General features: G+C 36.7%; 1 protein-coding gene across 13 annotated transcripts in view; it reads right to left on the reverse strand.

Moving 5' to 3' along the window:
• The window catches only part of RhoGEF2 (Rho guanine nucleotide exchange factor 2), a 656,727-nt gene that overhangs the window by 339,893 nt on the left and 290,059 nt on the right, over positions 1-26,775 (reverse strand). For all 13 annotated transcript variants that reach the window (XM_081725662.1, XM_081725656.1, XM_081725658.1 and 10 more), the window contains one exon: positions 610-718. In XM_081725662.1, the coding sequence (XP_081581788.1) occupies positions 610-718 (109 nt within the window). The remainder of the gene's footprint in view (positions 1-609; positions 719-26,775) is intronic.

Below are 26,775 nucleotides of genomic sequence, written 5' to 3' on the forward strand. Positions count from 1 at the left end.
TTTTAATTTCGCCATAATGGGGCCTCTTCAAATGCTATTGTTGCTGTTAGTAACTCATCGGTCAGCCCAAAGGGTACCCCAAAGGGATTTGAATGGCATCGAAAACTTTTTCTGTGGTTCCCTAATTTAATGCTTCATACTGTCAATATTTGAAAATATGTTGTTCATAACCCCTCACTTAAGTCAACTAGCAATTTGTAAGTGCTGATACTATAGACTACTTATACTTCAATGGAAATATTGATATTTTACTACGCACCAGGCCTGTGATTAAAATAACAATCCAAATGAACACGTACTACATCTGAATAATCAAACCAAACTCTGCAATGTACGGAAGCGTATTAACCGTACCGGGAAATTTATCGTAATGTTTTGCAAAGTATAATAGTATACATGAAAACAAACTGCTTACACTGTATCAACTGTTTTAATAACTCTACCTACTACTAATACATACAAACGCTGCTAAAATATGCTAAGTATTGAAGCAAGAATAAAACCAAAGCCGGAATATACTTAATACTATACCGCAGTCTTAAACTGAAGTAATTTCTTTCATCACTGATCATATGTACTGTCATTATGAAAAATATAAATAAAGCTTACCTTAAATGATTTTCTTCGTCATTAATTCCGTCTTGTAATGGTTTCTCTTCGCTTTCCCGTACAGGATCTGGCCTACGTTCAGTTCGAACACCAGACACAGGTCGATCACCTAGAAAATATGTAAGAACGTTCCTTAATTTTCGATCACAATTCTCCCTTACTTATACTGTATTTAAATAAGCTCATTTGTTCGAATTACAACTACATTTAATGATAACCCCAAAATGCATATCAAATTTTATAAATCCAACGACACATGATTCAATTCAAATTTGATTGAATGCTGATTCGTTTATTTCTGCTTATAAATAAAATTACACGTCTTTTTTTTTTAAAAAAAAAGGTGAATGGAAAACGTTTTTGAACAAGACTGTATATGACCCATTATATTGGTAACATGACACAACTTTCCACTAATTCCTCTATTCGAATAAAAAACAATAATCCTAAACATAAGTAGAAAAATATTTTGTGGTAATGCGGAGCAACCGACGATGAATAACACATTCATACAGGGACACGAAACGTACGTACTATGTTACAGGGAGGAAAATTAGAAAATCTAAAGAAGAAATGAAACAAAATAACCTACATTTGGTAGGAGTTTGTGAAGTTAGATGGGAAGGTAATGGGATGTTGAACAGCGAAGGGTATAGAATGTTTTACTCAGCTAATGAAAAGGGCGGCCATAATGGCGTAGGAATAATTCTTGGAAAGCGTTTAAAGGAGAAGGTAGTGAAAGTACAATTTATTGATGACAGAGTTATGATGTTAAGACTTAAAGAGAAAACGAAGGATCTAGTGGTGATACAGACATATGCACCGACGACTTCGCATGCAACTGAAGTAGACGAAAATTATGAGAAAATAGAAGAAATTATAGATAGTGAGAAGAGGGGTGCATGCGTAATTGTAATGAGATATTTCAATGCAGTTGTGGGACAAAAACAGGAAGGTAGTATCGTAGGCAAATATGGTTTAGGCAAAAGAAATAAAAGTGGAGAGGGACTTGTGAATTTCTGTAGACAGAATTCACTAGTAATTGTGAACACTTGGTTCAATCAGCACAAGATAGAATATACATGGAAATCACCAATAGACGGTGGAATATATCAAATAGACTATGTTATGATACAGGACAGGTACCGAAATAGCTTAAAGAACGCGAAGACCCTTCCCTGGGCTGATATTTTCCCTGATCACAATCTTGTGCTGGCCGAAGTAGACATTCAACTGAAAAATGTAGACAGAAGTAGGTAACAAAGTGTTGAATACTGAAAAGTTGAAAAACGAGGAAATAAGAAAACTTTTCGTTGAAAAATTCGAAGAAAAATATTCAAACCAGAAAAGAATAGGCGCAGATAGTAACGCAGTGGGAATACATTAAACTGTGCTCACAGCAGGCTGCAGAAGAAGCAGTAGGTTACCGCGAACACAAAACGGCTAAGAAACCATCGGCTACAGAGCAGATGTTGCAGAAAATGAGGGAAAGGAAGACGTGGAAACAGGTTGATACAGAAGAGGGCAGAAAGATGTACAGAAAGTTGAATAATGAGTTACGGAGAGAAACAGACAGAGAGAGGGAAGAGTTTTACAAAATAAAATGTGAGGACATGGAAGAATTAGAGTTTGGAAATATGAGGAAATATATAAGGAGGTGAAATCTGTGGAATTTCGGAGGAAACAAGGGTGTATTACGATGACAGTAGAAAATAAAAGTGGGAAGGTAGTCAGCGACAGAAATGAGGTCATAGAAAGATGGAAAGAATGCGTGGAAAACTTACATGAGAGTAGGGAGAGACCGTGTAGCCTAAATGTTGAAGTAGAAAATAAAGTAGGCGAGGATGATAAAATGATTTAGTATTCTTCGTGATGAGTTTGAAAAGGCTATATCCGAGATTAGGAACGGAAAGGCAACCGGGATAGATAATATACCAATCGAATTCATTAAAAATATAAGAGACAAGGGAAAGAACGAATTGTTCCGACTATGCAATGAAATACATGAGACATGGGAGTGGCCAAAAGACTTCCTGAGGACGATGATACCGATGGCTAAGAAATCGAACCCAAAGAGATGTGAGGATTATAGAACTATTAGTCTCATATCTCATGCAGCTAAAAATTTTGCCCCGAATACTGAACAGAAGGTTATATGGAAGAAAAAATGACGAAGCTGAGGAGGAGCAGTTCGGGTTCAGAAGAGGTAAGGGCACAAGAGATGCAATTGGATTATTAAGGGCGATCGGTGAAAGATTTATAGAAAAAGGGAAAGAAATGTATGTTGTATTTATCGATCTAGAAAAGGCTTTTGACCGCGTGAACTGGGAATTGTTGTTGGGAGTTCTAACGAAGATGGAAAGATAGAAGACTCATAAGAAACTTATACATGAACCAACAAGTAAGTGTTAGGATAGGGGAAGAACTGACGGAAGAGAGTGCAATTGGAAGGGGAGTTCGACAAGGATGCTGCCTCTCGCCAACACTATTTAATGTCTATCTAGAAGAGATAGTGAAAAAGAGTTCACATGATGATGACGGCATTTCGGTAGGGGGTAGAATGATTAGATGCATAAGATTTGCAGACGATATGGCGCTTGTTGCAGAATCTGAAAAGGAAATCAATAAAATGTTAGAAAACCTGAGGAGGGATTTTAAGAATATGGGATGAAAATAAATGTTAGAGACAAAAACCATGGTGATTGGAACGAAGAGGTATGTGTCAAATATAAAAGTGGGAGGGGAGCAAATAGAGCAAGTGAATAGTTTTCGAAAAGTGGTAGTATTCTTAGTAATGGCATGAAGTGCTAACGTGAAATAAAACCAAGGATAGGAATGGAAAGAAGCCTTTAGGAGGAAGAAAAGTCTGTTTTGTGGGACCTTGAATAGAGTTGAGAAAAAGACTCATAAAATGATTCGTGTGGAGTGTTGTACTGTATGAGGCGGAAACGTGGACATTGCGTAAAAGTGGTATAAAAAAAATAAAAAAAAAAAGACTGGAAGCATTCGAAATGTAGGTGTGGAGAAAGATGGAAAGAATTATTTGGGTCGAGCGGAAAACGAATGAGTGGGTGTTAGAAATGGTGGGGGAGAAAAGAACACTTTTAGATATTGTTAAAAAGAGGAAGACAAACTGGTTGGGCCATTGCCTAAGAAGAAATTGTATCATGAGGGACGTTATAGAGAGTATGGTGGCGGGAAAGAGAGACAGAGGGCGAAGGAGACTACAATTAATGGATGATATAAAAACAGAAAAATCATACGTGAAGACGAAGAGGTTAACGGAGGACCGTGGAGCATGGAAGCTTCTCAGCTGCTGAAAGTGACCTTCCAGTAAGGGCAGAATACCTGTGATGATGATGTATGAGTATTTTGCTCCAATGCAGGCTCTAGCCCATTTGCCGAGAGGAGTTATGGAGCACTAGGGCAACGAAGTACGAATCTATTTAGCTTAAGGTAACACATATATTTGGAAATTAGGATATGGAGTAAAGGAATAGAGTGAAAATTCAGATTTTAAGGATGCTACGTACAAAATCTGGCATCCAATGATGGCTATATTACCTAAGACGCTCACACCTTCATTATTTTTACCGAACATAATGCTCACTGTCTTTTTACAATTCACAAGTCAATCGTGTAATATGGAAATTCCTGGAATCTAACAATTTTCAAAGGTTTTTTTCAATGCGTTATTTGTATTTCTTAAATGCAAATCTTGCAATTTAAATTTCATCCACTTCCATACTCAATACAGCTCTGGAAGTTCGTAAACGGAAGTAAATCTGATTACAATACTATACTCGCTGTAGCTTGTCGCTTTAGTGTAAAATTTACTAAATTGTTTTCCATATACCTTCAGTTTGTATGCAAGTGTTCTGCTAGCAACCTATCTTGACGTCAGGTAAAAGTGAGCGCAGCTAGCGACAATCATTAGCAAGACTGTGAAGTATTACAACCGTAACGTAGATAGACACATCTTGTTTGTATAATACGAATTAAGTTAACACTAATGTTTAAAAGGCTGGCCACTCACCTCTTTTTAAAATTGATACACATTTACGTACAACCATAAAATGACACTATAGAACTTTGGGTTTTATTTGATTTTGCATTTAGCGTTCTTTTCAGCAGATATATGTGACCAGTACCTACAGCTTAACGCAAAATTCAAACCACATGATCCTCAGCCGGGAAGTGAACCCGGATCTTCCACGTCCAAGGTACTACGCTAACCGCTTAGCCACGAATGAGCTCTATACTTTGGACTGAAATAATCAGTTTTAGGAATAAGCTGATTCGTTTATTTCTGCTTATAAATAAGATTACACGTCTTTTAAAAATGGTGAATGGAAAACATTTTTGAACAAGACTGTACATGACCCATTATCTTGGTAACACGACACGCCTTTTCACTAAATAATAATTCGAGTTTGCTTTTTCGGAAAGGTGCAAGCCTTTCCGCATATCTGTATAATTCTTAATTTGAAAATTTTATCCCTTTTTTTCAAAATTACGTTTTTCGTAGTAATCATACCTAGTCTTATTATAAATACTGGCTCAAAGTTATAAGTACGTTAACACAAAATTGTTACATATATTTTAATACCCTAATAACGTGAGTTACATGGATGCATTATGAACCAAAATCAAAAATAATTATTCAAAATGGCCACCATTAGCTTCCACAGAGCTTTAAGTCTTTCTGATCACTCACCAATTGGAAACAAAGCCACAACATATCAACTGGAAAATTCGAAACTACCTTCCGAAGAGACCGCTTTAAACTTTCAATATTGGAATGTCTCTTCTTGCAAGCCATTTCCTAAAGCTTATATTACAATTTGAAGTCCAAAGGGTTTAGGTCCGGACTTGCTGAAGGCCAATCTGAAGTGGACATGAAGTTGGAAACATCTGCCTTCAGCCACTGCTAAGTTGTCCATACCTTGTGTGCTGGGGCTGAGTCTCGCTGGAAGCTTCAGTTCTGTCTATTGAAGATGGTGCCGGGCACTCGAATTCAGCGACCAATACAACTGTCCAATGTTGCGTTAATACCAAGATCTGATACGACATTCGTTCCGACTGCCGCCGAACACCAGAATTTATTCAACAATTACAGGAAAGTGATGGAGATTAGGCTGACTCAATTTGAAAGGCTATGTGGAGTTCTTAAAACCGCCGTCAAGGCTTGGGTGGAAACGATGGTTACTAGAAGACCTTACACGAGATAGTAAGTTTCAGCTCCCTGACATATCCCTTAGGAAGACTAAGAATTGGTTGTCTTTTTTTTTTTTTTTTTTTTTTTTTTTTTTTTTTTTTTTTTTTTTTTTTACAATTTCAACAGTTCCAATATGTGTACCCCAAACGCTCACGATTGCAATCCTATGGATCATTGTGTGTAGGTCGTGTTTGAGCAAGTAACCAAGATTCAATTGATCGACAGAACTCGGGCAGCGATTCAGATTCTTCCTCGGGAGACCATTCGTGTCACATGTGCCAGATTTCGAAGCCGCCTCGAGATAGTAATGGATGCTCAAAGTAACTTTTTTTTTTAATAATTTCTTTTTCCCTCCTTGTGAAATTTGACACTTTTTCATGTTTCCAATATATTTCGTTCTGCCTAATATATTTTCTGTTGAGCTTCTTCGTGGCTAAGCGGTTAGCGTACGTGTCTTTGACGTGGGAGACTCGTGTTCGATTTCCGGCGGGAGCTCATTTCGCTCAGATTCCACGTTAATCAGTAGGTCCCGTCTCATATAGCCTCGTCGCTGAAAGGAACGTTAAAAACTCAAAATCAACTAAACTTCCTGCTGACTTTCACCAGCAATGCCAAGTTTTGCCCGCACAGTCCGTATATTGTGTAACTGGGGAAGGCATTCATGAGTTACTGCAGTAATGAAATATATTGTAATATCCACCAATCAAATTTTAATTTTCATACTGTTCTAAGCTGTTTTATTAACTGACAATTATGGTTAAATTTTATTTTTTGTGTGTAGTCTCCAACCTCGTTAACTGTTTCAATATCAAAAATATTTAACATGTTTATTTGAGTGAAAACGCGCAGTCCTAAATCAGTCGAGATCACAGATGACAGCTTCAAGTGGAAGACTGATGCAGCTGATTGATTTGTTAGCTAACGTGAAGACGAAATTTCCACAGGAAGTGCATTAGTTGCTTACTCAGTCTCATATAGGGAACTCACTACTATAACACATAAGTAAACAATATCAATGGAAGAAAACAGAAAACGTTCTGGCTCTCAGTGTATAATGGGTGTAGTAACTAACAACCTAATTGACAAGGTTTCACATTAACATAGGCATAAAAACAATAAAAATAAATAAAGCTCCAAAATAAATTTCCATAATCTCTCTATATAATTTGATTATGAGCACACACAAGTTACACGAAAATAACATTTTTGATACAATCAAATAGAGTCAGGCATGGATTCGTACAACAATATATACAGAAGACTTATTTCACGGTTGGCTAGTTGGTTGGTTTGGAAAGATATGAATGAAAATAGTTCAGTTTAATGTCCCTCGATTATGCCCTTTAGGCTAAGGGAGACGACGATTAAAGCAAGTGAATAATAATCGAAGAATTGGTGGAATGATAGTGTGGGAGGAAACGGGAACACCAAGAAAACATACTGACATGTCCACCACAAACTTACTTGGCCGAGGATCGAGTTAGGGACCCTACGCACCAGAGGTAAGCACACTACCACTGAGCCACCATGCCCCCCTGTTTGATGCTGAAGAAAGGGGATGAATTCAATCTATTTTATACGATTATGGTAACCGTAAGTTTCCTTTTAAAAAAGATCTGTTCTTATGAAACATTACGAGTTCTTTCTTTTAGATTTCGCAATTGAAACATTACGTATTCTTTCTGTTCGACTTCGCAATTTGGCCTGTTGCTTTTGGTTGACATTATTCATTGTCAAGGAACAAATTCACTCCATCTTGAGAGAAACTTGCTTTAAGAAGGGTAGGTAAATAATGTAAATAAAAAGGTTTTCTCGGAAGCTTAGAAATTACTTGTTTCTCTGAGTTGAAAGTAAGGCTGAAAGTGCTTTCATGGAAGCACATGAATCTTATATTTGTTGTTGAGTACCGGTACTAGTATTGCAATTGTCTATATACTTATATAAAACTTGTCTTATGCGAAGGGATTGTCTTCTGAATATCTTCATATGCAGTACATCTGTACAACAACTTTAACCCGCCTTAAATGTCTTCTGAATATCAAGGTATGATGGAAGTAAAAGAGGAGGGGTAGAGAAAGACTATAATTAAATATACGAATATAAATGCATATAAATAATTGCTACGTCAAGACAAAGATGTTGAACAAATAGTAAGAAAAGACGCAAAAATTGTCAGATTACAACCTTGTAGGGACTGAGGTGAAACCCCACGTTTGAAAATATATTTAGGAAGATAAACAGGAGACAGTAAGTTAGATACTGAAAAATTTAGAGATGGGGAAGTAATAACAGATTTGTTTGAAAACTTGGAAGTCTATAAATTGAGAGAAAGTAGAAACTCATATATATTCAAAACCAGGGAAAGAAAAGTACGGATATGGATTTGCACTAAAGAATGTAGAATAATGTGCAGAAAGTTGAACTGCGAATTCATAAGAGAAATCAACAAAGATGGGGAAATATAGACTAACAATAAAGTTGACAGAAGAAAGGATAGAAAAAATCTGAATAATGAAATCTTTGAGTTTTACGTCCCACGGTTATGCCGGTTAGGCTAAAGGAGACGGTGATGATGAGAAATGAGTGAAATGGTGGAATGAAGAAAGTGGGAGGAAACGGGAGAACCCCGAGAAAACCCACGAGCACGGTGTTTGTCCACCACAAAGTTCACTTGGCGGGGGCTGGGATCGAACCCGGGACCCCAAGCACCAGAGGTGAACGCTCTACCACTGAGCCACCGCGCCCCCCCAATCTGAATAATGTGTATGAAAGTAAATTCAATTCAAACACAAGAAAAAGCTATTACAAATATAAAAACTAAGGTTGCGTCCAGATTACGGAATATTCATCAACGTTTCTTCGTGAACATCTTCGTGTTAGCAACCACTGTTGACCTACAACTTCACAAAGAAGAAAGAAAAAAAAACGTTGCAAGTGCTAAAATATTTTCTTTCTAAAAGTATGAAACGTGCTTTCCTCCTAGTGTTTGATATTAATATTATGGCTTCAATTTGCTGTTACCTTACTTGCTAGAATTATTTCAATCAATGATAATGACTACTAAATATCTAAAGTGCATTTAGAAAAATGATAATTCTATATATACTATTATATAAGTCAATGTTTTTATAGTTACGTTTGATTTTATAAACTTCATCGTTCATCTTTTAATCCTGGCAGGATCGGGAGGGGGGTAGCTATAATCGACACTTCAATTTTGAGTCTTTGATTATGAATATTTTAGACTTACTTTCCCATATTTTTGTTTTATGTAAGTAGCTAAAATATCAGTTTTTGCAGGACAAACATTTCTTCTCTGTTTCTTCGTGAATAATAAAAAGAAAATTCAAAAGTGGACACAACATAACTTTCGTGGTCCAACTATGAGCCTTGAATTATAGGATTTTGTGTATCATTACTGCCTTTAGCTGGCAATTGTGTTTTTATGTAGCAGACAAATGACTATGTAGTGAATGAGTTAGTGCAAATGCAAGTTGTATGTCCATGGTTATGCTCTATAGGGTAAAGGAGACGGGTGATTAATGAAAGCGAATGACTTGTTGAGTATAATCGGAAATTTGTTCCGGAGGCTGTTTTCAAGAATCTCTCAGACCACCCTTGAAATCATCATTGTTCAAGAAAACTCATGAACACGATGTTGTAAAACACAAACTCCTATAATTGAAGATCGAAACATTGACCCTTCACACCAGAGGCGATCGCTATACTGAGCTACCGTGCTCCAAGGCGACCAGAACTTTTACTTTCAAAATCGGGACACACGAATCGGCGACGGGGAGGGGGGGGGGCATTTCACATTGCATTTTGGGACTCAGCAGTGTTTTTAATTCACAAAATACACAAGTAAAAATGAGAACAGCGTTTCTAACTTAAGTACTAGTCAACAATACTTTTAACTAGTTCAACACTCAGAATTCCAACTCAATTTCCACTTGAAGCAGAGAACACTCAATTCCCATTTGAACATTCAGAGGTTTCAGACAGCTGAACCTTCCCAATGAGTATTGGTACGGAAGGGTGTGGAATTTGCATTGACCATTTATATTTTGAATAATAATTACGAGACATCTGGATCAGGTTTGCTTAAAAAACGGGACATTTAGGCGTCCCGTTTGAGAATCAGGAACAAACGGGACAGCGGTTGAAAATAAGGGACTGTCCCGGCTAAAACGGGACGTCTGGTCACCTTGCCGTGCTCCCCAAATCGATTCACTGTCGAAAGAGAATCGCGTATAAGTACAAGATACTTCACAACTTAATAAGACATTTTGAGGTGGGGAAGTTTCTTGTGATTCGTTCTCACGTTAAGCTGTAGCTTTTCGTCTCATATATCGTCTCATATAATCTTGGTACTGAATGGGACGCTAAACTTCAAATCAACCATCTAACCGGTAAGTTTAGGTGAGATAATCGAAGTACAGGGTGGCCACCCTGTATTATACCAACGTCTACACTATGGTTACCTGTAATCTGGTTTCTAAACTAAATTGAAGTAACCAAAGCCATCTTCGTGAAACCATCCTAATCTAGGAGCAATTAAAATGTGAGTCATCCTCTCTCCTCTTTTAAAGTTAATGTCACTTTTTACCACCAAGGTTACGAAACCACTGGAACTCAGTTTAAGGTGGAATCCGAGCGACAGTAATGCATTTGAGTTTTAATGCCATCTCATTGGGAATCAAACCAAGAACGACGTGCATCAAATGCGCGCGTGTTAACCATTAGGCCATTTACAAGATTAAAATACAATATCAAGCACTAGAATAAAGCTTCTTTGGCTTGGATTCCGCTAATGGAAGCAAGTTAGTAAGTTTGAAATGTGTTGTATCAGGATCGGTTATATAACACCTGATTTCTCGTACATTCCCAATTGCGGAACGCACTCCGGCATCTTTAAATAAAATGTAAATTGTTATCTTCATGCCTCGCTACTCGAACTCTTCACGAGTACCCTATTAAACATGTGAAGTCACTCATAAACTACGACTGTTGGATATTAGGATTCGATTTAGAAAAATAGTATTTTATAAATAACTAGCTGAACCTGCGCTCTCTACACAGCGCATCATTCAGATACGAGCATGAATCTCCTTGTCATTCCTCACAACATCTGTACATGTCTCTTTACAGATACAAGTGAAAGACGTCTTGATAAAAATCGGCAAAGGATAATACTATAAAGGAGAGATTTTTTCGATTATTTTTTCAATATCTCGCACCGTTTGCAAGATTTGAGCCTACTTCCGGTTGAAGTTTCTAATTCATGTGTGATCAGTGTTTTCTTTCTTCTTGCATGCAGTATATAATAAGCAAATACGTTACATACAAATAATTAATTATAATGTCAGTTATATAGGTGTTCATTGGGCAAAATCTCCAAAAATAAAGATTTATTTTAGACAGGAGAAATAGTTATCCTTCCTTTTTCTTTATTAGTCCATGAAACAAACCTCTGAGACATATAAAACCATTATATAGAACTGTGTGTTAGAATGTATAATGCGTTTTTTTTTTTTTTTTTTTAATTTCAACACTTCGTGTATCCGTAAAAATGTAATAAAGAAATAATTGTCATGTTTTTTTTTTTTTTTTTTTTTTTTTTAAATATTCGATTAGAACTCGACATTCTATGCGAAATTTGCAATCGATCAGTGAAAACGTCATCTTTCTAGCGCCTGTAGTTTCCGAGATCTCATTGTCGAAAGGATTGGCACAAACATATAAAGGTTCACAAACATAGTTTAAAAGAACTCCAAAGATGGCAGCAAAATTCATTTACTTGGTTTTTGGAGAAGGCTTATTAAAATACAAAGGCTTTGAACAAAAATTTTAAAACAAACTTTATAAAAAGGATGTATTTAAATACTTTATTTGAAGTACACATACTTTAAAATATTTGTCTTTATTAAACGTGAAATCACAAATAACCGTAAATCCAACGTTTGAAAACCAAAGTTAGTTGGAGTTCAGGCGTTTTTTATTGCTATTGTAGCATTTTAATAGATCATTATCTCATTATGCTCGAACATCCTTACTCTGAGCATATCAATAGAAATGCTGAAGTTTATTCTGTATATATATATATATATATATATATATATATATATATATATATATATATATATAAAATGGATAGATAGCCATTATAGATGTTCCCTGTTGCTCAGGTTTGCTCGCATATTTATTTCTGTTTCCATTCTGTAATAAAGGTTATCTCATTCCGCCAGTTTACTGCCTCCTCCCCAAGAAATCATTTTATGCCCACATCTTTATTATAATCCATTCGCTTATTTCTACTTAATAATTTCAACATTTCATCTCATCGTATGATTACTAAAATTCGAAAAATTTTAAATATCTTGGATCCCATTCTGTAATGGATTGAGTCAACGCAAGCAAACTGCGTTTCAGTTTGCAATAAACACATCAAGCGCGTGCACAAAAATTTTTCATGAACTTGCGTAGTACGGACGTATCCTAAGAACGAAAGAAAGAAATACTCAGAATTCGTAATCAAATTATAAGAGTCATCATATTACTTTTTGAAAGACAGGACTTCATTAGATAAATATAATATATGAATACTATAGAGAACTGCACTCGCGGAGATGCATTTGAAAGCACACAGTAGGAGCTCGAGGATCTAGCCCAAAGATGGTATACAACAAGGTGGCATCATAGGTACTGTTCTCAACATGGCACCCATGGCATATCCTAAACATCTTACAGTCTTGTCTTAATAGAAAATATAACTTCTCCAATTTACCATACAACTGTTCAGATGCGTAGCTAGTCAGTTGCTGTAGGCTAGCCTGTCTTAAGACATTGAACTATTTTAGTGTCGGTTGGTGGTCAGGCGCCTTCTCGTCACGTCCAGCATGTTCTCGATAAGGCTTAGGTTTGGAGCCCTAGCAAGCTAGAGTAGACGGCGTATACTGGGTTCACCTGTGGGAAGGGGAGCGTGTGATATGATGATAGAAGAGGGGTCCGAATGAATGAAGTTTCATTTCACATCATATATATGTGTATTCTTCTGGGCTAATTTTAAGAACTGAAATCTTTTTCTGGTTCTCAGACTGCTTCACCAAGCCGTATGTTCAGCATTCGCATTAAGTGGGTGGTCAGGATAACCACAAACACCCAAGGGGAGGGGGGATAGGTTTGGAAAGGTTGAGAACAACTGGTGTACATCATCGATAGGCCACAGACCAACATGATCCGTTAAAGGCAACTCAACGGAATTTCAACCTTTCTTTGCCTCAGTATTTGCCTACGCTCGAAGAGAGAGAACTGAACAACACATTCGCTAGCGTCTACACTGGATAAAACGGTAAAATATGGTTTAGCCCCCTTCCTTGATCATACCCTGGATCCGCCCCTATATATATATATATATATATATATATATATATATATATAAAGCGATGTTCAAAATATTTATGAAGGTGAAAAACAATGCTGTGGAGGATCAAGGGAGAAGAGTTGTCTTCAACATTGGGAGGCGAACAGATTTGAGGCTTATTCTGGGGGGAGGGGAAATGAGAATCATATTACGGTAGTTAAATCTGATTTCTGAGGTGAACCTGTTATATACCTAGGTATTATACAGCAAGGGGTATCAATTTCATCTCACTTTCCTTTGTGGCAGTTGAACACAAATCATTACATTTCTCCCCCAAAAAAGCACATTTCAAATCGGTAGGACAGTCCCTCCCAGTTCCAAGATTGGAGGGTACATGTTCCCCCTCAAACCCCCGAGATTTGCGCTAGTGTTTGGTAGTAATGTTAATTCGTAGTTTCTATTTGACGAGAACGTTAAGATGTCCTTTAGTGTCGTTAAGTTTGCATTCGAGTAAAACAATATCTGATTGGTGGACAATCAGACAATCTTAATGGACAATGTTCACGTGAAATTGAAAGTGCGACAAATTTCTACGAAAGTAATTTGGCAAGACTGATCTGAGGAACTGTCTCACCATTTGGTTTCCTGTGGCTCAAGTTAAAGTTCAACACGATTGTTTCAAGCATTTTTGTTTTAAAAACTCTCGTCCCAAGTACAAACAAAGAAGGTCTGTTTAAAACTTTCAAGAGATGAATTAGCAATTTTGAGAACTTTATTTCACTCAGCACTCGATCATAATCTTTTTTCACTCACCCTTCCTTAACACTTAGCCCTGCAGCATATATTTCCGGTAATCTTAAAACTTCTTTACAAACACTTTTACATAGCATTTTAACTTTTACGGGAAAACTTTCCTTTTTTAAAATCGTGTCTTATTTTTAAAAAGGTAATCAATTTACTAACATATGTATATTTCTCTAGTGCTATTTTCTTTTTCACGCATATACGGGTGTTAGTAGCTACACAGCCTACAACGTTGATGATACACTCACTGTCAGTAAATTAAGCTCATTAATATGAGATCGTGATGATACTGTGCCTTATCAAATTGTTACCAACTACTAAACAGAAATAATCCGTTAATTGGAATGTCATTTAACTACTCTTCTTAAGAGAAATTAATACAAAAAAAAAAGTGTAACGAACAGCAACAGTTCTGAAATCCAGACTCTCGACTATATACCAGTATTGGATGTATTTACAAAAAATTAAAACTGGTCGCGAAATTTTTTTTCTGATCTTTCAAAATACACAAATACGAAAATCGAGTAGATAAAACAATAAATATTTAATACTTATTTTATAGATTATAATATTTGTGGTATCAAAGAATTCTAATTTATTTTCTACGAGTACAAGAAAATTAATTGAAAATGTGCTTTAAATGCTTAGTTTAAAAATTAAGTTCTGACGAGGAATGGGTCGTCCATAAGTATGGGCACGAGGCAGATTTATTAGTATCTCATGTTCGAATAATGTTAGAACTCTTAACAAGCAGCGTTTGAAAATACGAACAAGTTACTTCGCAACTCTTGAGTTATCTGTAAATATTTATTATTCAAGCGATTTTAGTAGCTTTGGACAAATGAAAAAAAGAGGAACTAGAATAAAATTTATTTTCGTAATTTCGTCTACCTTTCGTAAGGATATGTACTGTAAACCCCGTTTAAGTACGTTAATTACCACGCAACATCTGTTTTCCACTTTGTTTAAAGAGAATCATGTTGCCAATATTGACTATTGTTTATCGTTTACTAACTTTTCATTTTCACTGTAATTTAAAAAAATCTGAATGACGTACCTGTCCGATACATTCAATACTTGTTATATCAACCACACCCTAAAGGATGTATATGCATTACCTGTATCCCTTCTTTCTGTCTCTATGACAACCGGGTGTGACCATGATGGTGAACGTGGTGGGGGAGTTGGCGTTCGCTCTTTTGGCTGTACAGGAGGTTGATCTTCTGAGTTCTCCATATCGGGGCTTCTTCGTCGGCCGTAAATGTAAGGATTGAAGTTGACAAACTCCCACTCTGATCCCGAATGACGAAACGGCGCGTAGCGTCGCCTTATCCTGGTTTTGAAGCTCGACATCCGCGAGCTATACTCAGTGAACCACATGGAACGGGCACGTTTGTTTTTAAACAAGCGCGTGAATTAAGAAACACCTTTTTGGTTTTTATTTCTGGAGACACTGGCAGGACCACTATAACTGATTCCTCTAGTGGGTTATAATACTTATATTCACACACTTTGTTTACAACTACGTTCAGACTTAATTCTCAATTATGAAATATAACCACTGAAACCTACAAAATCACATCATAATGTTTATTTATAGCACTAAGTACCAAAGTCTTGATTACAAGTTCTAACATTATTCCACCAACATTTTGCTAGTACATCATAAAATTCGAAAAACATTGTAGTAGTGAACTACGTAAATTGTCAATATTTTGAATTCAAATCACAAACTAATATTTCACTGATAATGTCAACATACTACTACAAAGCAAACAATATGATCTTTCAACATTTTTTTAGGCTAAAAAAAAGCGCGATAATATTAAATACGCTTTACTTTAGACATCAAAAGGAACACGAGCGTTTTATCAACAAACAGTGAAGATCTGCAGAGGAAGAGGTTAATTTCTTCCTGTTCTAGCAGAACTGTTCCGGAACAGAAACCACAACTCTACCACACTAGCACACTCAACAAGAATGACAGCAGGCTCTTTCAGTGCCGTGGCGTGCAAGGAAAGACAAACTCACACATGGTAGGTGCTAGCCTCTACAGCAGGCTCCTAACGGATAAGACATTTTCAAAACAGACTACAGTGGAGGTCATATGCAACTAAACATTACCCCTTACTACGATGAGGGAGGTAGATCAATAATAGCTTTGTTAATTTCTCTATATCTGAAACTTCTTCCTCTCTCCTCTGCCTCTCTCCCACACAGATGGAACGATTGGTGGCCATATCCACAACACATTTATTGCCACGCAACCATGAGTCATTCATTCCTAGTTATTCAACTAAAACAGCTCTTCTTTTCAGGGGCAACTGTACTTAACTAGCGAAATGTGGTTTCACTGAAGTTGTAAAATTGCTGTTCAGCAACTATAAAAGCTTTCCAAATTCAGAACTAGGCTTAGCTCCAAAAGCATCATTTTGTAATGGGCAATGTTTACTCAAGAGATTTTACATGAGTTTTGCTTCGAAATCACGAGGTCCCAGTTTCGGATCACGCAGCTGGTTATCTTTATTGGTGTCTTTCGGTTTTACTTGCGAAATTCTGCACTTGTCCATTTTAACAATATGACAATATTCTCAAAATTTCGATACCACCCGTCTTGTAAGTGCTGCATGCCGACAATATTTAGAATATGGCTAATGAATAATTATTTTAAGTAATAATGTATACTTTTAAATGTGTATGTTGAATTTAAGGCTTTTGAATGAAAAAAAATCTTTGGAGTTTTTTCTAGTATCTCTGAAGATGTTTGAAAACGTAATATATAAACAAAAGAGAGGGGGGAGAGAGATTGTCAAAAATCGATTACATGCACTTCCACAAGCCTGCTTTCTTGTCCATTTCTTTTCCTGAAAAAGCTAGAATCTAACAAAAATCAAAATCAGTCTTTGAAATTATAAAGGGAGCATGACATAATTCGCTCCGCCTCATATCACCAGATAAAATACCATACAACAGTCAATGAACAATGCAAACACAAGCCTCTACTATCGCAGTAGGTCACATAGGTAGTGCTAAATGACCTGTTATGGTTTGTGCATACTATATTATTTTCTCTGTGAGCTGTGGACTGGAGCAATACTTTTCAAGTTTGTATACTAGTGAAAATAGATGGCCGAGATCAAGGTCTAACCGTACTGACAACAGTTTGAGAATTTGTCCTTGTCTTTGATCTTTATCTCAAACATGATACAGGGTGTCTAAGGAGTTCTTATACACCCTGTATTACAGAGAATTATGGTTAGTTTTAGTTGTGGTATTGGTAACATTTCAAATACTGTTTGATATCACTGCGTTCAAGACCATGAGCAACATTTTAGTCTTGAAGCTATGGCCGATGTGAGTGTTTGCAACTATACAGTTGAGGAATCGACAGTGGTATGTGTTATGGGTGCACGCACGACCACACATAGGGCACTCAACGAAATAGGCAATGACTGCATTTAGAAATCACGTTGACAAGGTTCCACCTCGTAAAGCAAACCTGTTTAATTGGGAGAAAAGGGAGTTTCCTTCAAGATGTCAAAAACAGGCCGCATACTAGATATACAGTCATGGTTACGCATGTAGCTGAGTGTACATCACGATGGAGAACGTAAGATCCACTAGATACACAGTTCGTATTTGTATGTACTCAACTATATTATGTACTACATCAGTGGTTTGCTTGGAATATTATGTACCATATCTTGTTTGCTTGGTGCCTTCTTTAGTGAACCATGCATAACTCACGAACTCTCCATCCTTGCTGCATTTTGCTATTTTAGATGCAGATTGAACTCTCAAATAGGGCTGCGTGGTTCAGTGGTAGCGAGCTCGCTTCTGGAGCGTTGGCCCATCGTTAGATCCCAGCTTCCGCCAAACGAGTTTTGTAGTGGACAAATGCCGTGTGTGTGAGCTTTCTTGGGCTTCTCTCATTTCCTTGCACTTTCATTTACCATTATCATTCATCTCATCATTACAGTCTCTTTTGGCCTCTGGGCATAATCGTGGGGCGTTAAAAGAAAGTTTCATCGATTTTATTTATTTGCACCAAAACATCTACATACCTCATACAACTCTCTCTTTATATATATACATAAAAAAATGCATAATGCACTAAAAACTTCATTTAAATGGATTAAAATGTGTCACGATTATCTTGTTTTCATTACTTCCATTATATTATGAAGTAAAAGGGTTTACTCGAAGTGTTCTGTTTTGATAAGAATTAAATGAAATATTTAAGTTTTACGTCCCATGGTTATGCCGGCTATGCAATGATGATGATGATGAGAAATGAGTGAAATGAAGAAAGTAGAAGGAAACGGAAAAACCGAGGAAACCACGCACACGGTGTTTGTTCCCCACAAAGCTCACTTGGCGCGAGCTGGGATCGAACCAAGGATCCCATACGCCAGAGGTGAACTGTTCTGTCTTGATGTATCAAGTCAACCGTATTACTGAAGATAACAGTGCGTGCGTTTTGCGCAACAACGTACCATATCTTGAATGTCCGTTTCTTAACCCTTAAGTACTCGCGCGGGGTGTACACAGACCCCCAAACAGGTAAATTGTGTTGCTAGCCAGAAGTCCTGATGAAAAACAACATGTCCCAAACAGAGTACAAAAAACCTCACTGCACCAAATACTTTTAAAAATATGTCTAAAGATATGCTGCATTGTCTTAATTATCAACAAAAAAAAATATTTTTATTGATTTAAAAAATATATCAATTTGAGGGTCTATTGGACCCCCGCGCGAGTACTACTGTCACAAAAAAGGGGCGAGAGTACTTACGGGTTAAGATGTTTGATGCATCGTACTGAATCTGCTTTTTTATCAAAACCAACCCCTACCCCAAAATAATTTCATATTCCAGAATTAATTCCGTCTGCGTATTTCAGAAAAGCTCGACTACTGCTAAATGAGTAGTTATGCATATCCCACTCCACTAATGATATGTATAATTTCATCATCTACTGCTCCCAATCATGTAAATATCTCTTAACAGAATGCAACATTCTCTCGCATCTAATAACTTTTGCTTTCTCAAATATTAAATAATAATAACGAGGAACTTTCAAATCTTTGCCTGGCCCTTTGTAAATTATTACTTTCCGATCATTTTTTGCTTTGCAGAATTTTGTTTTCGTAGAACAGAAATATTGCTACAAATTGAAATGAAAAATTGCATGGTTCAACGACGGAAGACGTCCATAGCTACATAACATGGATGTAATAGTAAACAACTTGCGTATTCTTAAACGCGTATTGTCAATCACAATCTTCAAAGCCACAATTTACAAGGTTAATTTCAGCATGCATACTTCTCAACCAAAGACCACCACTATATTAATTTACTAGGAATAACAACTGTAAGTTTCCTTATTTTTTTAGTTTACACTCCCACATCCGAGTTGAAGTGTGTATGCTCAAAATGACGACATCGAAATCGTCTGCCACGTTGACTTCCATGAATCACCGCTGTGCCAGATGCAAAAGCTGCTCACCCGTAAACTTCGTTAGGGCAGTTTGGGTTACGACTTTTTTGGTAACTTGAACAATGAACAGTGAAGAAACAAAAACTAAATATGCAAGACAATAAATTGGTCAAGAATAAAATACAAAATGAATCTCTCTCTCAAGCTCTCAAATTGAAGGCTGCGATTTGCTCCTTCTGAAGTGAGGCTGGCAACCTTTAATTCAGCAATAGACTATTAAAGAATACCATTATCAGTGATGTATTGCTAATATTTTAGGTGTGTATGCGCTCCATCCCTCATCTCTCTCTCTCTCTCTCTCTCACTTACACACACACACACACACACACACACACACACACACACACACATATATATATATATATATATATATATATATATATATATATATATATATATATATATACTTAGTTATATAATAAATACTGTCACAAGTTTGAATGTGAATAACACAGAGAACATTAACACCAAGGCAATTTATTTTGGTAATGTTTTACATTGATATGCTGTACACCTGACGCACGAATCACTTTTCGAAACATCCCTCCTTGGCCTTGATGCAGGCAGTTAGTATGTCCGGCCACTGGTCAATGGCATTACGCACCACGTCCATGAGAAAATTATTTACTGCTCGGGTCAAGGATTGTTTCAGACTGTCGACAGGTGGATGCCGTTTATAGCAGACCTTTGCCTGAAGGACTGCCGAAAATTTGTAGTCCAACGGGTTAAGGTCCGGGCTGCTAAAAGGCCAATCAGTGGTAGAAATGAAGTCGGGGACATTCCGTGCCAGCCAGTCCTGGGTTGTTTTCGCTTTGTGGCCTGGAGCGGAATCCTGCTGGAAGGTCCATCTTTCTCCAGGAAACATGGTAGCAGCTCTGATTCTCGCACTCGAAGATTCGACCAAGAATCGAAGAGTTGGCATCCCGGAAACAAGCTCAGTCATCTCATTAACAAGTTAACTCTAAAGTTACTTTTAGTTTCTGAATTTTTAACACTGTCCTCAATGTGCGAATTATCAGGAAGGATGAGGGGAAAATCCTCCTCAGTAGAACTGTAGGTCTCCCATATGTTTTGAAATTTCCCAAGTTATTTTTTTCGGATGTGCACTTTATTTTCCTCTAAATAATCTTTTGATTGGCACGTTGATTGTCCTTTTGTTGGCTCTGTCACCCTTTTTAATCAACAGAACATGTGTATTAAGTTTACTAAGTTAATTTCGATTTAATTTCTTTTAACCCTTTGTTTCCCAAAGAATAAATTTATGAAGAGAAAGAAAACAACAAATTTTCAAAGTCAATTGGCTATACAGTTTCAGCGCGAATGAAAATCCTGGAAATAATTTAAACTCCTGTCCTGAGATGGCATGCAAAATTCATACTAACAGATGGTTTCCTTCTAAATCCACTAGGCAGCACGGAGAAAAGAGTAAAACTGTGGTTTCACACTGAAACCACTGGGCCGGAAAGGGTTAAACAGCTTCAGGGGTACACAACTGGATGGCCAACTGTGTCCAGGGATACGCAAGTTACTATATCATTATATTAACAGTTTATGAAAATAGTACTTACAAGTTTTCGGAATTGCAGTATTTTAAGCAGAGTTGCAAACTTAACCCATGTTAATCACGTTAGGAACGGTCTGAAATATCGAACTGCTGTAAACGGCATTATGATCTTTATGTCTATTGGAAACCATAGGCGTGACTGGATGTGATACACAATTTTTCAAAATAAAACATTTTGAAAAGAGTCACATTTTCAATCCTTTGAAAATTTCTTCGCATGATTAGGATTAGGATTTAGATTTCTGGGCTTTCGGCATCTAAGGCCATTTAGCCCGTCAAGTTTGAGAGATGATGTCCCTCGGTGAGCAAACTATCCGGAGAAAGGGAAGGAAGAAAGCAAGCGGCCTGGGACTCAGTGATGCTAGTTTTAGGGAAATTTCCCTCGGCGTAGGGAGATTTAGCGAAGAATTTTTTAAGGAGGGAAAAGGGAGATTTTACGAATACGAGATAAAATGTAGGGAAATTTGGCTTTTCAACAAATTAATGTTATGTTACTAAGTACTGCGGCAGTATGACGAAAGACGTTGGCATTCTTTACAGAATTCCATACACAAAGTGACAAACTTTTTTTCCCCCACAAGCCTTCAGCGGTCTGGCTCCACGATGTCATTATACAAGATAACATTGAAGTATTAACAGATCAGAAGCACAAATGCACGTTGTAGAGATATGAGCACAGCATAATAATCCATAAATACGCAATAATGCTCTCTTTAAACTATATAAATTGAACGAAAAGGGAAAATTTATCTTAAATAGGGAATTATTGAGCATTCCTGAGGGATATTTTAACTTGAGAGCCTAGCATCACTGCTGGGACCTTGATGTTTATAGTATTCGACACTATGGTACTTCGGGAGTGCATTGTCCTGTCCGTCTTACTTGTGTTGTTTACTGTTGTAGACCTCCAAAATTTGTAAGAGATTATCGTCCTTAGCTTGTGACACTAAATAATAAGAAAGTTCCAAACCGCTTACCGCTGAATAATACGCGAGATATTGTAAGTTTTTGTTTAAAACGTAGATTTGACATAAAATATAATAATGGGCTTTAATGCTTTGAAATTATAAGTTGGTTTGGAAACATTGTTAATCTGGTGGTATTGCATTGTATGTCATGTTCTTCCTATCGATATTTGTATCGTACAAAATTTATTAGTTTATTTTTATTTCAAATTTAGACAAATTTTCATTTTAATCTATTTATTTAGAAGTTAGACCATATACATTATTTTGAGCACATACCAGTGCTTAGTACTGATTGAAATTTCCTTAATTTTATATTGGATTCTTTAAAAATCATTGAAGGCTATCAAAATATGTTTCCTTAAGTTTAAAGTTCCCCGAGAAAACACAAGTACACGGTCTGTCCACAACAAAGCCCACTTCGTAGGAGCTTGGATTGAACAAGAAATCTTACGTACCAGAAGACAGAGAGTACCAAACTATTAGAATTTGTAGATACTGAATTCACTTAATTTATTTTTCAGTCATTTTTCGACTAATGTTCAATCTTAGACGACCATAAAGGAACGTCTCGAAGACCACTTGTAGTCTGTGGATCATAGTTTAGAAACGCTGCTCTACGTAATATACGAGTAACAATCCTCCCGAACTGAATGAGGTTACCCAAGAATAAAATCCTACAAACAAAAACAAAAAAAAAAAAAAAAAAAACTTGGGATTAACTAGAATGCCATATCAAAATCAAACCGACGCGTCCAGTACTCTAACAAGCAAATGATGATGGTATAGATAAATGTTACCACAGTTAATATCCCAGAATATAGTGTCCATCACATTGATTTCGCGAAAACATCTTAATGATGCGTCAGGAACTTTGTATATATATATCAAAGAATCAATAAATCATTGTACCTACCTTGAGTACCTTACTAACAGTAAGAGGAATGGCTTTTAACTAATACATCTGTCTGTTTACATTCTTAGCCACATATAGTTAGTGAAATAATGGAAACGTCTGTAGTTACCAACACGTAAGAGGTGGTTGTGCAGCGTGTCAAGCGGAGTAAAATGGAGGCGTGCGTTGAAGCAGGAATATGGAGATGGTGTAAGCTGGGAAAAACTTATTGATGCAGAACAGTGAGTCATTGAAACGACGGCGAAATCAATCAATATGTCATTACGATAATGACCAAAACTTTGTGTAATATTTCTTCATTGAAATCGTTAACCCTAGAAATACCAAGGGGGGGTCAATTTTGCCCGCGCGTCTTTTTTTGTTCAATTTGAATACCTTAAAATGCTTTACGGATTCTCATTTTTTTTTGTTATTGTTACTTTTGATTAGAAGATCATTTTGGAATTTTTCCACCTATGTTTAAAGCAGTGTGGTTTTATATAAAAAAAAATATACATGTTACGCGGGCTGATTTGACCCCCCCTTGGTCATAGGTGCTACCCATTCTTTTATTTTTTGATGATTTCTTAATTTTGTTTTTTATGTCCAAAATTTAATTCTTTTAAACTATATTGAATTTCCCTTTATATAAACACTTAGCCTTACATAGAGCCGGCCCTAAAATACCATGATATCTTTCTGATTGGATAAGATAACCAAATGGTCATGAAAGTAAGAGTCGCTTTTATATAAAGTGATACATTACTTACAATATCACAATGGACCGATACTATACTTCCATTGAGTTAGCTGGCGAATTATACACCAACAACAATCTGACAGTCGTTGGAACTCTCCAACTGAATAGGAAAGGCATACCAAATGAACTGAAGGACACTAGAGATCGTGCAGAACATTCGTCAAAGTTTGCGTTCACTGACCCTTCTACCGGTAAGCCACCTGTTACGCTAGTGCCATATATTGCTTCGAAAAAACCACTACGAAACATACTTATGCTTTCCACCAGCATAACGACGATCAAGTGAACCCAAGTGAATCCAACAAACCTGATATAATTATTTACTATAATGAAACAAAGGGTGGGGTGGACATCATTGACCAAATGGTTCGACAGTATTCATCGAAGCGGGGAACAAGAAGATGGCCTCTCTCGCTTTTTTACACACTCGTGGATGTTGCTGCTCTAAATAGCTACACACTATTTCTACTAAATTTCCCCGAATGGAATAGCAACAAAATGGAAAGAAGACGACTGTTTCTGCTACAACTTGGGGAATCTCTTTTAAAACCGTACATTGAAAAATGGGTCTTGAACATAGACGGCCTCAAAAAGCCAGTAGTATCAGCAATGGAAAGCGTTCTGGGAAGGAATGTCCGTCCAAAAGTATGAGTGGGACAGCATATAAACGAGAGTAACTTACATCTCAATAATTTTAAATTTTTGCCTAACCTTACATAACCTGAACTTTATATTTTAATAAATAAAACAAGCATTTTCGTATAATATATCAGTGATTTCACGCATTTTTGGTATATATACACTACCAGTGCTGGAAATATTCTCGGTTTTGAAATTTGTTCAACAGTTTAACCATGAGTCAATAAATAAGGTCTGCAAATTACTTGAACCGAGCGCGGGCAAATTTGACCCCCCGTTGGTACTTCACGTAGCTGTCGCGAGCATGGTCTTTCTAGGGTTAAGATCTAACAGACTAACCTGATTTATTTTAATGACACTATTTGTTCATAATCCGAAGAAAGAAAAAGTCAGTCATTACAACACCAAGGAGCTCCGAGGAAGAAGACTCTGCCGAACCAACCGGGGAACCATATATTGGCATAAATCAATTTAAGAAGACCAAGTTGTTATGTTTTTTGGCAGGAGGATCATGCTTTAATTTTATATCTCCAAAATAACTAGCTGATTGAGAGAGAGGGTTCAACTCGCTGCTTGGGGGTCATAAATACTTTCCTGCACCGAGGTCCCGAGGAGATTTGTTACAGCACTGGTGAAGAATAATAGTGGACGAAAGAGAGATCTAAGTGACCTACTCGCATTAAGAATGATTGTAAACAAGGGCATGTAGAGTGATCATGGTAAAAGTGGCTGCGTCACTCAGTTCCAAAACCCTTTATCACAGCTAGCAATCCTTTGGCGCGAGCAAAATTGTGACGAGAACATGAAATGTGGATCGCTGTGATTGGAAACGAGCCCTCCCCGCTAGTCTAGTGGCTTACGCGTATGCCTTTGGTTCACATAGTCTCGAATTCTATTCCCAATGGGAGAGTTCAAAATTTGAACTATCTTCTCCTTTAGGCTAGACAGTATACAGTAACTGTGAGATGTTTAAATAATAATAATAATAATAATAATAATAATAATAATAATAATAATAATAATAATAATAATAATAATGAGATTGGGAACGCGTAATATAATGGTCTGAAGTAGGACTACTTATGAGACGAGATAGTTCTTCCAAGAGGAAGTTCAACTCTGAGACATTGATTTCGTGTCATCTTTTCGAGAAGACATTCAACTCTTCTAGCGTAGACAATCCTATTATGAATGAGTCAACATTCTTATGTAGAACGGACGAAGTGTCTCCCAAGTCTCTAACTACTACAGTGAAACATGCTCCAGCTGTGACAGTCTGGGCCAGAATTTCCTAGTATTCCGTGGTTCCTGTTATTACGCTCTCAGAATGTATTATAGTCAGTGGTTATGTGGACCAGCATCCTTGGTCCACATATTTCCGGTCAATGATTCAATTTTCCAATATGGCAACTGATACATCGGAGGTGCTGAGACATGGTTTCATGAACATCGGAATGACGTACAACAATTTTTCTGGCTTGCAATCTCCAGACCTCAACATTATTGAACATTTGTGGTCAAGCTCTGAAGCGGATATCCTTCCCCCTTTCTTGTTGTTGGGCTTAGTGCTACGAAAACTGCATGGGAAACGGTACAAAATTCCCCTGGAATCACTCATGACATTCATTCCCTACCTCCATTCCATAACGAATCCGTGCTATTTTACAGGCTAACTGTGGTCCCAAATACTATTACTCACAAGACGGGAAGGGCAATACCTATCACATCTAAGTCTTAGATTTCAAACGCTGCTTTTGTGTTAATAGTTCAAAAATTAAAAATTGGTAAACGGACTGCAAATAGAAGGTACGAACATTTATCCAACGTTTACACGTTAAGTCATTACACAATAAACATATTCCCAATATATATGCTTAAGATGAAGATACTGCAACTTAATATATCATAACAGTGCTCTATTTCTTATATAACTTAATTATTTCTTACAAATGGATTAGATAATAAATAACGAAGGTCTAAAGCCTAACCGTTGTCGTATGTCATTAAGTTTTAATTATTTAGGCTAAACTATCCATGCAAAACATGTTTTTATACACCTAGTTATAACTTCAAATATTCAGACTGTTCTGAAATATTTTTCATGATTTATGTACGTATAAAAAACCTTTGCGAAATTTATATACTGTATCATGCAGCATTATTTTCTTTTTTATTAACATGTACAAGGTATGCAAGTTCAGTGTAAAATGTAATGTAATAAACTTACAGTATAATTGTTTATATTTTCTTGTAATACTATGTCCAGACTTGGTTGCATCACTTTCAACGTGACAGAAAATTCTCTGTTCCAATATACATGAACAGTATATGCGAAAGCTGCTACGAAAGTTTGTGCAAATTACTACTAACAGCAGTGCTAGTGTACTGCTATTATAAAATTCGGAAGAACAGACATTTTCAAGTTATTTTTGATTGATTGTTTAAGTCTATATATTTTT

The sequence above is a fragment of the Thermobia domestica genome, chromosome 9 (genome assembly GCF_964235325.1).
Source record: "Thermobia domestica chromosome 9, izTheDome1.hap1.1, whole genome shotgun sequence".
Taxonomy (NCBI): Eukaryota; Metazoa; Arthropoda; class Insecta; order Zygentoma; family Lepismatidae; genus Thermobia; species Thermobia domestica.